This window comes from Triplophysa rosa, linkage group LG12, assembly GCF_024868665.1.
Source record: "Triplophysa rosa linkage group LG12, Trosa_1v2, whole genome shotgun sequence".
NCBI classification, from domain to species: domain Eukaryota; kingdom Metazoa; phylum Chordata; class Actinopteri; order Cypriniformes; family Nemacheilidae; genus Triplophysa; species Triplophysa rosa.
The window spans coordinates 16,332,600-16,347,644 of NC_079901.1; the positions used below are offsets into that span (position 1 = coordinate 16,332,600).

Consider the following 15,045-nt stretch of genomic DNA (forward strand, 5'->3'; position numbering starts at 1 on the left):
ACACACACACACACACACACACACACACACACACACACACACACACACACACACACACACACACACACACACGCACGCTCAGTGAGAGCACACATTTAGGATAAAGGAGAGAGTTTTAATTAAGTCAAAATCACACTGGTTTATGATCTATACAAAGGCGTACACCTCCAATCTTATTATACTGTAGGCATGTCTAAAAACCTTTATACCTTAATGTTCAAAATCAATTTCTCTAGGAGAAAATGAATTGGGTCTTTATTTCCGGAACCATGCTCTATTGTAATGTAATTGAGAACCACTTATCCCTTCTCACAGATCATCCCCTGTGTGCTTATTTAATGCTTTTTTTAATCCTATGTATACAGCACAGAAATAACACTTCGGCAAACTCGGCTGTGTTTCACTTTTAGCATTTCAGTCTCTTTATTAATAAAGCAAGTGAGGTTTTTGTGTTGAGTGTAACTAAAGCTGAGTTCACTAGAACATGGCCAGATGAAAGAATGTTTTAAAAACAAAATTTGCATATGATCAAAAAGGCTCTTGGTAATCATTTTCTCGTATGGGTTACATGGGAGTACAGGGCGAGTCTGATCTTAGGGTCTAAAATCACGGCGTTAATACGGTCATCATTTGCCTGAAATGTGCGTGAGAGCATCAAACATTCATTTAAACATGACCGATGTTTTCAACAGCTTTACACTGATGGTGTTTCGCTTCTGAACTGTACAACACCCTAGTGCCCCACAGATTCCTTGGATCGCTTGAATATTTTCTTGTTTAATCACAACCCGAGTTCTTGTTCTAGCAGAAGATTAGATTTTGGAATATTACATAGCTTACCGGATGTTTATTCACAGCTTTTGGGGGGATTTTTGAGTGTAGTTATTAGACTCGGGTACAATAGAGACCAGGGAAATCGCAGAAACCTGTCAAAGAGTTTTGATTTAGCATGAAACTATTATTCTTAGTTCTCTCTCTCTCTTGTTAAATAAACTTAGATCTGTTTGCTTTGATACAGACACTACATATATACAAAAGTTATCTGTTTATGTAAAGTATCCTGGTGGATAGAAAAGAAGACCGATCAATTTCCTTTCTTTTTTATTTCTGATCCAGTTCTTTGTCAGGTTAACTTAAATGCAGTTTCTATGGTTTAACAGATTAAACTTGTTTTTGACGTGGAAATTATTTTAATTGGGTCTTCACTACTAAGCCTATCCAGCAGGCCAAAACAGGAATGTAATTTAAACAGCAGTTAAGTGAAGGTCTGAGTGAAGGAGCTCCTCCATCTGTAGGTTTATCTGTGACCTTGTTCTGGACAGATAGCAGCTGTCAAAATAATGGCAATGGAACCGTGGTATCTCTCTTTCAGTCCTTGTAAGCGTCTGAGTGTCTCATTTTTATCATATGTAACCAATGAACCCTCGCATCCTTTCCGTTCCAAGCGAGAGATAATGAAGAGATAGCTACAATTAAAAGCATGTCTCGTCTCATTCGCTCTCATGTTACTCCTCTCACTTCCGCTGCTACACGTGTGAGTGAATGTTATTGTGGTATCTTGCTGTGGTAGTGTCTCAAAGTAAGGCACTCAGCACATTAGGGATGGGAAAATATGTCGGCTGCTTGCATTCCTCATCCCCACCGCCAATTTTGTCTAGCCTCCAAATGAAACCACAATGCCACTGGGATTGCAAAAACTGCAGAAAGTGTTCTGGGAATTTCGTGTGTTCACACGTCACATCTACAGAAGTATTTGAGGGCATGTGTGTGAGAAAAACATCCGTTCAAACTAAATTTAAAATAGAAAGGTTCCATTCAACATCTATCTTCCCCCGTTGGCCTTTAAGCAATACAAAATAAGTATTTTTCCCAGCATGCAAGGATGAGGCAGATCTATTTCTTTTATGCCGTTCGGCTGGTTTGGCGTTTTTTAAACCAAACAAAGGTTGTGGTGCTGTGGTGGTGAAAATATCTCATTCTCTGCCGAAGCTACTGAACAATAAGATGAAACGTCTGAACTAACAAGCTGGAAACCTGTCTGCCACTTCCTTGTGAGTTCCATTTTGTTCCAATTAATCGTCCTCACCTGGAGGACGACCCGGGCTAGAATAGCCCTTCTAGTTCTATTGCCGGTTATGTCACGTCGAGTTGAACATGATTTTTCTCCCTCGTTAAAAATGATTAATATTGTCCTCTTGTCTGAATCTGCTTCTGAGTTTCTTATTAATACCTTCCGCTCTCTAAACATAATGTTACTGTCTCAATTTACAGTCTTTTCTCGTATCTGTATCACACACAGTCTTTCCCCAACCTGTAAAAGAAATTATCAGCTGGCGAACACGCTTGTTCTCATCCCCCGCAATCCTCCCTCCATTCAGCGTTCTGGGAAGGAAGGTGTGAATGGAAAACCGGAGAGGTTAACCAATCACTTGGAAAGGGGACTTTGCTGGCATGAGCTAATTATCAGAATTTGTTTGTGCAGTTCGCTGGTAGCACGGTTTCAGAGTCTGCTCGGGGAATAGAGCCTCCTGCCTTTCGCACGCTATGCTGTCACTGCTAGGCTTGTTAGTCTGTCGCCCTTAACGATGCTACGCAAGAAAGGGCCACAGTTACCATAGGAAAAGTTGCCATAGCACTGCAAGAAAAGTTTGAAGCAATGCGCACACTGCCTCTGATTTTAAACATAGTAAGAGTTCACAGAGAAGCTTTAAATGGACTGCAGAGGGAAGCATATGGCATGTGATTTTTGTGGCCCGCTGAAATTTGATTACAGAGAGTTTTGTATGAATAGATTTATAGATTATGAATAGATTTTTAAGCATGCTATTTAAACTTGATTTTTTTCAGTAGGGTTATGAGTTGAAGAACTCCACAGTTAAATATACTGTATAGTATATAGACATTTACTCTATCAGGATTGTAAAAGTTTGCAAGGGGAGCGAAACGCCCCGTTCAAACCGCCAGTGACTAGCAGCAGGAGAGCGATGTGATCTCATTCTTTTCAATGGAGAGCCGGCGACTTCCGGTGACACGAGCGACAGTAACCGTTGGCGACAGTAATGTTGGGCGTGTCCAGCGACAAAAGTTGAGAATTGTTCAACTTTATGTGAATGTAGCTGAGTGGTTAGAAAATGGCGCTAGCAAAGCCAAGGTCATGGGTTTGATCCCAGGGATTGCACATACTCAGATACAAATGTATAGAATAATGCAATGTAAGTCGCTTTGGATAAAAGCCTCTGCCAAATGCATAAATGTAAATGTAATGTAAATGATGAGCGACTGCCAACAGGAGTAAAGCAGTGGAGCTCACGTCATCCGTCTCTCGTCAGTTACTGGAGGGTTAGTTTAAACTGTTACTAGGACAACCAAAGATAGGAACGCCTTCTAAGCCCCGTTCAGGCAGCCAGCGACTTCGTAGGGGCCATTCACATTTCACGTCTTTTGCCCGCACAAATTTGTTATTTTAAATGTAGACATGCTGCAACCCTGCTCAAACAGGGAGCGGCATGGCCACGACGCACATTCGGTGCGATGCGCTCCTTTTTCTAGGCACATCGGCGCCGCATCAAGATGAAAATATTTCAACTTTTCAGAATGCCGCGGGTGCACCGCAGGTCATGTGACAAGAACCAACCAATCACACCAATATAGAAAAGCTTAGCAAAGATGGAGACACAGATGATCACAGCATTTGAGTGCATGTAATCCATATGTCCTTTGTTAATACCTCCTCGTCTTAACGGCAACGGCAGACGCCAGGAAAGCACAAGCTCCCAAATGCTAGAAAAAAGGAGAGAGCAACGCGGCTCGCGTTTTCCGTGCGGTTTTAGATGCGAAATGTGAATGGCCACTTAGGTGATAAAAACAAAACGCTTCATTATGTAAGATTTTTATACACCTCTGAAGACAGTTATGTATATTATTATTGCATTTCTGTCAATAGATCCTCCAAAAAATGACAAACTGGACCTTTAAACATTTTAATAAAAAAAACTGTGATATTAATGCACCTTATATAATATTACAAATAATTTTTAGCTATTAAAAATAAGTTTTATAAGCTGCTTTCAAATCCACATGGCTCAAAAGTGGTGTAGAAAGTGAATGGCCACGACACTTGTGCTATATATATATATATATATATATAAATATAATGAAGTTTCTCCCTTGAGTCATGCTCCTGGTGCTTTTGATTGAGCTCTGTTCCCTGCAGACACTGAGTTTTCTTAATGACTTCTGCCCAATAATGTGTCTTACATCACACAAAGTATCAGTGTTGTGTGTCTCGAGCTTTCACTTGATCTGGCTGGTCTGAGTTTAGCAAATTATTTGAGACATTTTCTTTTTTACGGATGCTTTAATCAGGTCCCGAATGCTCATTTTAACATCTTTTTTTGTAATTCCCTTATCATTGTTTTAGTCATTTTCAGGCCCTCCAAACCATGAACATGTACATTTTTACCTAGGCATCAGTTTTTCACCAACCAATCTCTGCCTATTGAGTTTGCCACATGCATTTGTTCATTTGGCTGATCATCTCGTAATTGAGCATATTGTCATTTTATGTTCACTAGACATAAGCTAAACAAGCAAAAATTAGCAAACATTAACTTTGGTAGTGTGCCTGCATGTCTGCGCAACATATTTATATTCACCGCTACGCTTGTATATGTAAATCCGGAAACTGACAAATAAAAATGTTTTTTCATTATTTTGATATGCTTCCCATGGGAAGCCTGTGAGATGGTGTGGCAAACCTCAGCAGCGAATGTGTTCGCTCAGCACTGGTCTGGCTAAAGCTTGCCTATTCTGTCTCATAAATAGGAATTTTATGCTTCAGAGGTCATATTGTGTAACATCTTCACCCAAAAATACAAACTCATCATTCATCATTTACTCATCCTCTTGTCCCTTCAAAGCTATATGACTTTCTTTCTTCCGCAGAACAAAAAAGATATTTTGTTGGTAACCGAAGACTGCCACCCCCATTCACTTCTATTTTATGGACACAAAACCAATGCAAGTGAATAGGTGCTTGTTAACAACATTCTTCAAAATATCTTCTTTTCTGTTCTGCAGAAGAGAGAAAGTCATACAGGTTTGAAATGACAAGAGGATGAGTAAATGATGACAGAGTTGATATTTTTGGGAGAACTATCACTTTAACGTTTGACTGTGTCTGTCCGAATAAACATAGATTTAATGGCAGGGAGCAATCAGTAATAACTAAAACACATAACAAAGACCTACAAACCTGACAGACAGACAGAGAAAAGAGAGAGACAGGCAGTTTCACTTCCTTTTAAACCCTATCGTGTCTGTGCCTCTCTAGAGACAAAGGATTATGCAGCTGTGTTGCTCTAAGTGGTCCATGCGGCTTAAAACACTACATTATTTATTATGACGTTTTTCAAGGTTTCATAACCTGCTTTTTAAAATGATGATGAAAAATTGCTTCATCATGGATTGTGTAATCATCAGAACACCAGCCTTGTAATATATGGTGATTTGAACAGGAGCTAAAACAACATCTTAAAGCACGATAAACACGGTTTTCTTTCTTTTGGATTTCCTTTTTTTGCATGTCCCTCTCATGCAAGTCCCCTGTTTTATATCATTTATTTATTTATTAAGGAACCTTGTGGACTCCTCATGGATATCTGGCACCACAGATTAAAAATTAATGCTGTGGTTCAAACAAGCCCTGTGTCTGCAGCCTGGGTCACAGCGGCTCGCTGAGCAGAATGGCCCGGCCCAGATCAGGCTGTATGTGGGTGGACAGCACTCAGATAGATCAGTAATAACATAACTAAGGCATACAGCTCTTCAGGTCTCTCGAAGGGCAAGAATTAGAAATTCAGAGAAATGTAATCGGACATCGAAATGTCTTGGTTTTCATCTAAAGAGGATGTCGCCATTTTAGATGATTTGATTTCTTGTTTTCTCTCAGTCTGCTCACTTTTGTTGTTTAATTGTGCACTGGAAACTTAAAAAGTGTACTTTGTTGATTGAGTAAATTCATTCCCAAAACTTGTATATTTACGTTTACAATTAAATTGACTTAACTTTGTGCTTATTTTATATACTTCATGATATTATGACACAAAAAATATTGAAAGACTCAATACAGAATTCAAGATTTTTTACATGTCATTTAATTATTATGGGGGAAAATGTTGAACAGGTTTACCAAAGCAAACACAAATCACCTGAATGGTGGCTTCACAGTTTTTTGTTTTACTGTAAAACACCACCAGTAATACTAAAATAAGGTAAAAACCTCTATAACTTGTTTAACTAATCAGTTTTTTTAGCAACCCAGCAGTTTTTATTCTATGACCAAACATAAATAATCACAACATTCAGACACAAAGGATTATGGGTATTCTTTACAGAATTTTAACTGATCATTTTAAATTCATTGCACTTCAATTTAACGTGTAGGACTTTGTAGGTTTATTTATCATTTATAAGCCGAAACCCAAATTTTCAGTCATGATTACTTGATTTTTCAAAGGAACAATGTGGAGATTTTAGCGGCATCTAGTGGTAAGGTTGCAAATTGCAACCAACGGCTAACTCCACCCCTCCCTTTTGAAGCACTACAGCAGCACTCACAGGACTAAAATGTTATCACGTTTTCGCTTCTTTCCCGAAAGGAGATAACATATTTACGAAATGTTCTCTGAGCAGTTTGTCGGTTTAGGGATACTGTAGAAACAACATGGGACCTGCAGTGAATGTAGATAGAAATAGCTCATTCTAATAAAAACACTTCATTATGTAAGGTGTTTATACACCTCTGAACACAGTTATGTATTTTGTTGCATTTCTGTCAATAAATCCTGTCATAATAATTTCTGTCAAATTACACACAGCAACAACACTGGGGCATACAGCGATACTGTAAATTTACTGCATTTAGATATTATTGTGTTTATAGCTACTTAAAGAGGTTAAATGGACTTCCATATTAACATTTACATTTATGCATTTTGGCAGACGCTTTTATCCAAAGCGACTTACATTGCATTGTACTATACATTTGTTTCTATTAAGTATTAAGTATGCTGGCCCTGGATGATAAAATGAACTCTTTGATTTAAATACAGCATATTTAATTTAATGGTGCATGAGTCATATCATTATAAGGCTGTGGGGTTTCCATATTAAATAACAGTTAAACAGGGTTTCCCTTAACAATCATCAAAGAACATCAGTTTTTGCAATTTTTTCATTTCCCTGAAAGAATCCTCTGTCTTCCAAAGCACTTGGTTTTCTTTCCTACTCCAGATCTTCATTAAATGTTGATGGCGATGAGTGAAACCAATAATCCTTAGACCTCGCTGCACAAACATAGCTGGAAATCAATAGGTTTGCAGTAGTGTGGAAATAAAGCTAGCAGGGAGAGAAAGAGAGAGAAAACTCTTGCCTATCAAATATTAATCATGCATTTCCTCATGGGACTTTGGAGAGTGCGGGTGATTTGCTGTCTGACCCAATTAAGATCCCCTGCATATCTCACTTGGGTTCACTGTTACTTCCATCTGAGGTTTAATGTCAATAGGTATGAGCTATGGAGAACAGGAGATGGTGAGACAGCTGCGTGAGAAGAGAACCAGATGAATCGCTATACTGTAGATATTCACATAAGCAATGTTTCTGTGACGTGTCTATTGTATTCGATCTTATTGAATTTTCTGTTATTTTCTCAAGGTTCAGTTCTAACAATGAAGCTTAGAACCCTCTTTACAAACAATTTATAAATAGCCAAGAACCCACAACTGTAGAAACACTAAAGCCTTTTGTTGGCTGTCTTAGGTGAAAGCCATTCAATGTCACCCCAGCTTTTCTATTACTGGAAAACCTTGCCAATGGATTGGGAAATCAGTGCGAATTGGGGAAATATCATTTGTATCTGAGCTTTTGGAAATAAATGAATCAGACTGGAAGGCTTTTCCACATGACAATGGGGAAAAACTTGTTCTCATTTAATGGGCTAAGTTGCATCGCCGAAGTTATTGTTTTGTGCATTGAGCTCCAATTCCCCATTGCTACCAATACAACATTTGTACGCTTGAATACATTTAGCTTAAAAAGAAAGACCTGAAATATTTCTGTAGATGTTCCGCAAATGACAAAACTGTATATTTACAAAAGTACAGTAATGTACCAGTAATATGTACATTCTGTTATATTGGTATTCTTTAAACTAATTGGTTTGCATAAAGAATCAAAGAAGGTTAGTTGCAATGCTTTCTCTTTTCAATGTCTGATATCTTTGAATAGCAAAATATGTTTATGCATCTTTTTCATTCCACATGTCTATTCATCCTCATATTCAACAGTATTCTATTGTGAGTAATATTACTGTTTATCTCTGTTTTTTCTAGTGTTTTTCTCCAGTCCGTGTTCTGCTGCAGCCACCAGGAAGTGCAGCTCCATCTATAAAGGGTTCGCCCAGTGTCTGCTTGCTTTGGGGGACAGTCTCACTGTCAGCGCTCAAAGAGACGGGGACACGCAGGAGATTGACTCCATTTGCAAGTAAGACAAAAGCCTAGGCACATAAATGCATGAATGTATAGTATATACACAAGGTAGGTCATCTTCACTATGCAGAGTCTTTATGTCCTTATAATACACTGTATAAAACGGTCTCAACTCTCAACTCCAGTCTCACAGCACTGCACAATTTGTATGTCTTTATGGAAATATTGTTTTTAATTGGTATTGATTTGGGATTTTCCTTAGTCCTCACTTTCACGTTCCATCCTATTAGTCTTTGTAATATCCCTGAGTTTCTTAATGACATTATCCTGCAGGATGATCCATCTTTAGTGGAAAAACAGCAGCAGAAACATCAATACATTGTCGCATGGAGTTTTGTTAATTCTGTGATGTTTGAAGTTACTAGTTGGTTTGTCTCACGCTAAAACATTTCACACTGTTGGATATAATAACTATAATAACAAAAAATATAGCTGCAAGCAGCAATTACGGGGTCAAGCCCAACAATGGCCCAAAGGGAAATATTTTGGACATGTCAGATTATCCGATTTTGAAAACCAAGTTTAAAAACATAGGGATATGCACTTAGAACACAATAAAAACGGCCTGGGAGGAGTTTGAAAAAATAGGTTTTTCAAAAAATTCACAATGGCTGGGATAATTTCATGGCGGAAAATGACGTCATACGGTGCATTCGAATCGACATGAGCCAATTTTGTTTCTAGGATTTATGGTTCAAAAGTATACGCAAAAATGTATGTGGAAGTTTGGACTGTTGGTGGCGCTATGGAGTTTGGGTAAGAGAATCCATATATGTCCTCTATGTGTGTGCCAAATTTCACAACTTTCCCATGTACGGTTCTATGGGCTGCCATAGACTTCCATGGCAGAAGAAGAAGAAACATAATAATAAGAAGACTAACAGATACAATAGGTGTCTACGCCACTACGTGGCTTGACCCCTAATAATATATTATCAATGTCACGGAACAGGCAGAAGAACCCAATTGCAGGCAGGCGGGGTTGAAGGGGTTAACAAATGACTTTATTATGAACAAAAAAACACAAAACAAAGACCCACGATGGGGTATAACATTAAAGACAGGAATAACAAGGACGTAGACTAACTATCAATAAACTGACATAACACTAGAAAAGAACTAAATTACACACTTACTGGACTAGACAAGATCTGGACAGTGGGAGCACGAGCACGAAAACTGTAACACTGGTAAGGCCACGGGAAGACAAGGCATACAATCACACACAATGACCGAACACAGGACAATGAAACATGAGGACTATTTATAGGGAAGACAAACGAAGGGTAATCAACGAGGGCAGGTGGGAAACATTAGACACGGCAGAGAAGCAATACATGAAACGAGAGGGGCGGGGCCAATGACAAGACACAAGAAAGCACATGAGATGTAAAAACGTAAACAACCCATGGCTTTCTCACATAATACCTAAGGACTCTGTCCCGATCCTGCCACACGACTAGAAATTCATGAACAAGAAGGCAGGACCGTGACAATCAAAATGTTAATAGATGATTAAACATGTCAAAATTAACTTTGGTAATTTGAGTAAAGAATTGAAATATAAACCCTGTGACAAACATAAAGAGTGACTAATAATAATGGTTTATGGCAACAAAAAAAAACTAAAGTAATGAAATATGGAGATACAAGGTTTCAGAAGGACAGCAGCGATATGTTAATTTAAGGTATGGAAAGAATGACACAGTATATACTTCTCAATATATTCACCACATACATATTCACATAAAACACATTGTTCACACCTCAAAGTCATTGCCATCCATGCTTTGTTGTGATGTCACAGGTTGTCACTGTGATAAGTATAACAGTTCACTGTCATGACACCTCATTCATTTTCTATCTTCCTTTGTTTCATTTTATCTCATTTACTGACTTTCCCTCCTGCCCTTTTCTGCACTTCGTTCTCTACTCCCTCATCTTTCTTCTCCTCTGTGTGCTCGAGTGAATATTCTAATTAAAGACTGGCTCTCTCGTTCTCTCTCTCTCTTTCCATATTTGTCTCTTCCTGTCTGGCACTCTATAGATCATGCATCTATGATGTGACTTTAAATGATGTCACAGCCAGCAGCTGCAGGAAGTCTTTAAGTATTCATTGTGTAGCAGCATGGTGTTGTTAGAGGACAGCCTCTTGTTTATCCTCAAGTCAGGCTTGATCAGTTACACATCACCTGTTTACACCACTTACTGAATGAATCATGATCAAGACGACAGCATCGCTTGGTCCTACTTTTAGCATTTAAACCATACACAGTCAGCCAATGAGGACACGGCTGCGTTTCCTTTAACATGGATATTTCAGTGGTGTTCCTCAAGGTACCAATTAATCGTGACACTGATCTCAGTGATCGCGAGTACACACAAGCGTAAACGCAGGTATGCACGCACACACTTATGTTCACAGTCACATACTGCTTCTCCAGAAGTTTGTCTGATCTTCTGTCAGGGGATCTTTGAGATTCTCCCTCCAGGCTGATGATGTCAGGCAAAGATCATGCATGGCGTGACATTTCCTGAAATCGTTTTATTTTTATAGAAAGAATTTGTGAAAAACATATGCATTATTGTTGAAGGACATACTTGCATTATGAACTGCATGCAATGCATCATTATTTAGAGGGATAAAAAACATATTTATTCACTCTCGTCATTCCAAACCTGAATGACTTTTTTCCCTTTGTAAAACACAAATGAAGATATTTTGAGAAATGTCTTTCTTCAGAATATCTTCTTTTGTGTTCTGTAGAAGAAAGTCATACAGGTTTCAAGTTGTGAAAATTTTTAATTTTTTTCAAATGAAAATTGAGTTTTTTGAGTTTTTCATATCATCTTTCACTCCACTGTTTTTCAAAGAGAAAATATTTCCATTCTAGTGTTTTACATATTCATCATATTTTGTATTTGTGCTCTTTGAATTCACAAAAGTGTATTGTTAGCAGTTTGCAGAATGCCTGTGTGTTTGTTATGGCTGTAAACTACAGTAAGTGATTTCAGCCCATGTCAGTTTATGACAGTGTTTTAGCACTTGAGACACGTTCATTTTGATTGCTTGTGGCTTTTTGGGAATTCCCTCAAACCGGAAATCCTGAAATACTTGCTCTGTAAAAAATAAACATTAGTTTATTTTTATAAACAAATGGGTTTAAACACCATGGCCTGGTTTCATAGACAAGGCTTAGCTTAAGCCAGGACTATGCTTTAGTTAAATTAGGTTATTTAAGCTTTTATTAAAATGCCTTATAGATAAAAACATTACTGGTGTGCATCTTGAGACAAAACAATTGTAATTACATATTTAAAGATATGTCAGGGCAATTTATTTTCCGTTAAGACAGCTCAAACTTTCATTTTAGTCTGGGACTAGTCCTAAGCCTTGTCTGTGAAACCGGGCACAAGTCATGCATTAAATTCTCAGTTGTTTCTAATTAAAAAAAAATGTTTAAAGGGGAAAATCTTAAACAGTTATTCCACATCTGTTTACATTATTTCAATGTAAAAACTTGCTTCTTATATACTAACCACCTGCAATCCAGTATCACCAAGTGTTAAATGTTAAAATATTGCAATGCCACGTGTTAAATACTTTAAAGCAGTTCTTGTCTTATCACACATCCTTTGTATGTAAATTAGACTTATCATAATGTAATTTAGACAACTAGACTAACGTAGGGCTGCCTGGTTGTTCATAGTAAACTATGGCTGCAGAGATGATTTAGGTTTCAGATTTATTTTATTCACATATTCTCACTCATTGGTATATAGATTAGATGCTGAACATTCTGAACATTAACCTTAAATTTGATTTGTTGCAGGTCCTGGGACGATTTTCATGACTGTGCAAATGTGGCCATGGCCGGCTGCCCTGAAGAAGCTGCTGTAGTGTGGGTGTCGCTGAGACAAGAGTCCAAAAAGATGCAGTTTTCTGGAAACCTATATGAGATGTGCTCTAGTCGTAGCCAATCCGCCTCTGATTCCCAAAGCCCGGATGAGACCAATCAGGAGTCGCTAAAGGGACGCGCTAGCCATAGTTTGCCCCATTTCAACCTTTTGACCCTCTTTTGTTTATCTATACTACTGTTTCCATGGATATAATTACATGTTTCTGCTTTCTCAACAATACTCACCTCAATGTTCATATGTCCAGGACATTGAAAAACGTGACTTACATATCTCATGAATAATGATGTTTTTGGTTGCAAGTCAGACTCTTCTGAACAAAAGGAAAGTCATTTCACGCAGGGGACGCTTGGCAGATGTATTCAGAAGTTTTTAGGTGCGCAATATTACCCCGTTGTTTAAGTTTGACAGTTCTGTTTAAAACCACACATTCATTTGAAGGCACAATTTAAATCTCAAAAATAAAAAAGGACCAGAAAAAATACAGCAAGACATTTACAAACATTTGAACACCCTCATCTGAGCACTCAAAAAATAAATGTAAATGTAAAGAGCACTCAACAAATTTCATTATTTCACTCTGTGCTGTAATCTTCTTTTATAGACCCATGAGAGGATTACGTTTAAGGATTACTACAAATAAAAGTAAATCTAAGCAAACGAACTCACCTACAGGCCGTGCTTGAGAAAAGGCTCATCAGAGGTGTGTCTGAATGCCTTCCGGTGACGGTTTAAACCTTAATGACGGGTTCATTGATTTAGTTTAACAAACAGCACAGTATTGTGCTCCAAGGTGTTTTGGTACTTATCTGAATCAGCATGGAACTGGTGTTCATTTGATGTTGCTCAGAGTACAATGTCTATAATTTTGCACATATACATTCCTAATTGCTCCTTTTTTTTCATAAAATATGTATTTGTAACAACACACGTTTACAAACAAATTTTCTAGCTTCAAATCACTAAATGACGCTAATATACTGTAAATATGACCGAAACGCTGTAAAGAATAGCTTATTTCATAGATCTAAATGAGTATATTATATAAACCAGATTTATTGTCATTTATGTGCAATTCAATGAGGGTTAACAGCATGAACTCATTACCATCTAATGAGAGCAAACTGAATGACTGATGTCATAATATGAGCGCACGTCGCGTTTCTACACACTTTTACGTGTAAAGTAAACATGCTGGTACAGAAGTTTTTCCCTAGATCAGCTTTCGTTATCTACACGCTCAACGCCGGCTCTGCTCGGCTCAGCGGATTCTCAAGTCAATGTGATTTATGTTTCATTTTTAGATTTAATTGGCAATCAATCATGTTTACCAATGCAGTAAACTTATTAAGGAGGGCAAAAGCCATTTATTTAGTCAAAGAAGGAAAAGAACTTTAATTAGGGGGAATTACCACGTTATTACTGTACGTCTCAAAATTCCTTTTTATTTGGTAATAAGAAATTGTTTCTATATTTACGAAAGTGTTTCAGACAGCTGTTGCTGATGAATCAAAGGCAGTCTCGCAATGTTCTGACGTGTTTTTATTTGCTAAAAGTCGCACTAATCTGTTGTCAAAGCCAGTGAATGTAGAAGAATCTTATAAAAATGTCAAAGTCTAAATAACATAAGGGCTAATGTGTACAGATTTAAGTGTATGTCAATCCTTGCTAAATAGTGCTTATTATGTAATGCCTTCCTTATCTGACACACTTTAATAATATATGAACACAGTTATAATTTGCTTGATAGGTGCATTATATGAACCGCATGTATAAAATGTTTTTTTGTCAAAAAGATTTTCCCATATATTTGCTTATTTTCATGCTGTAACTAGAACCAGTCACCATAAAGTCACCAGACAAAAATATGAAGTCACTTAATTTCTCAATGTCTTTATCTTGTTGACTGTAGTTTTATTCTTTGCTTTAAATGCCTTTTGTTTCCAAACATTTTAGTCTCATCATGAAACTGACTACAAAACTATTTGCTAAAATCGATATAACATATTATAAATAAAAGGTGGTGGTCAATACAGTAACCTAGATTTCATCTTGGTTTATGTCCATAAAACACATTGTTTTCACTAGCAAGCTACCTTTTACAGCTGCATATGTGTGATCATATCATTTCTCTACCTCTTTTAGATATTAATATTTCATTGGTCACAGATGCCTTTGAAAACACAATTCCACCGTTCAGTTAGTAAAACAGAGATTACCTCCAAACACTGAATCTTGCTGCAGTGCTTTAAAAACATATCATGTCCAATTGTTTTTATGCTATAGGGCATTTGTGAGTCTGCGTGTGTGCTTAAAGTATGCATTTAACTAATTCGTATTCATGCAGTCTGTACATAAACCTTGAACTAATATCTATTGAAAGTCAATGCAGCACGTTTTGTTTGTATGGGACTCTAGGCCAGGTTTGTGTTGCAATAAGGCAGCTGGAATACTTATTGATGTTGTCTGTGTACCGTGTGGTGTGCTGATGATAAATGCTCTGACAGTAATCCAGTAACAGTATAAAGACTAATGTGGATGCGCTGGGGTTTTATTGCTTGTTGTGTTTACGTAGGCG

The 15,045-nt window shown here is 37.6% G+C and overlaps 1 protein-coding gene across 1 annotated transcript in view; it reads left to right on the plus strand.

Moving 5' to 3' along the window:
* nrn1la (neuritin 1-like a) overlaps window positions 1-14,500 on the plus strand; it is a 27,414-nt gene extending 12,914 nt beyond the window's left edge. Inside the window, exons 2-3 of the mRNA XM_057348190.1 lie at window positions 8,394-8,544; window positions 12,383-14,500. Coding sequence (XP_057204173.1) covers window positions 8,394-8,544; window positions 12,383-12,662 — 431 coding nt within the window. The 3' untranslated portion in view covers window positions 12,663-14,500. The remainder of the gene's footprint in view (window positions 1-8,393; window positions 8,545-12,382) is intronic.
* Window positions 14,501-15,045: the final 545 nt, after the last annotated feature.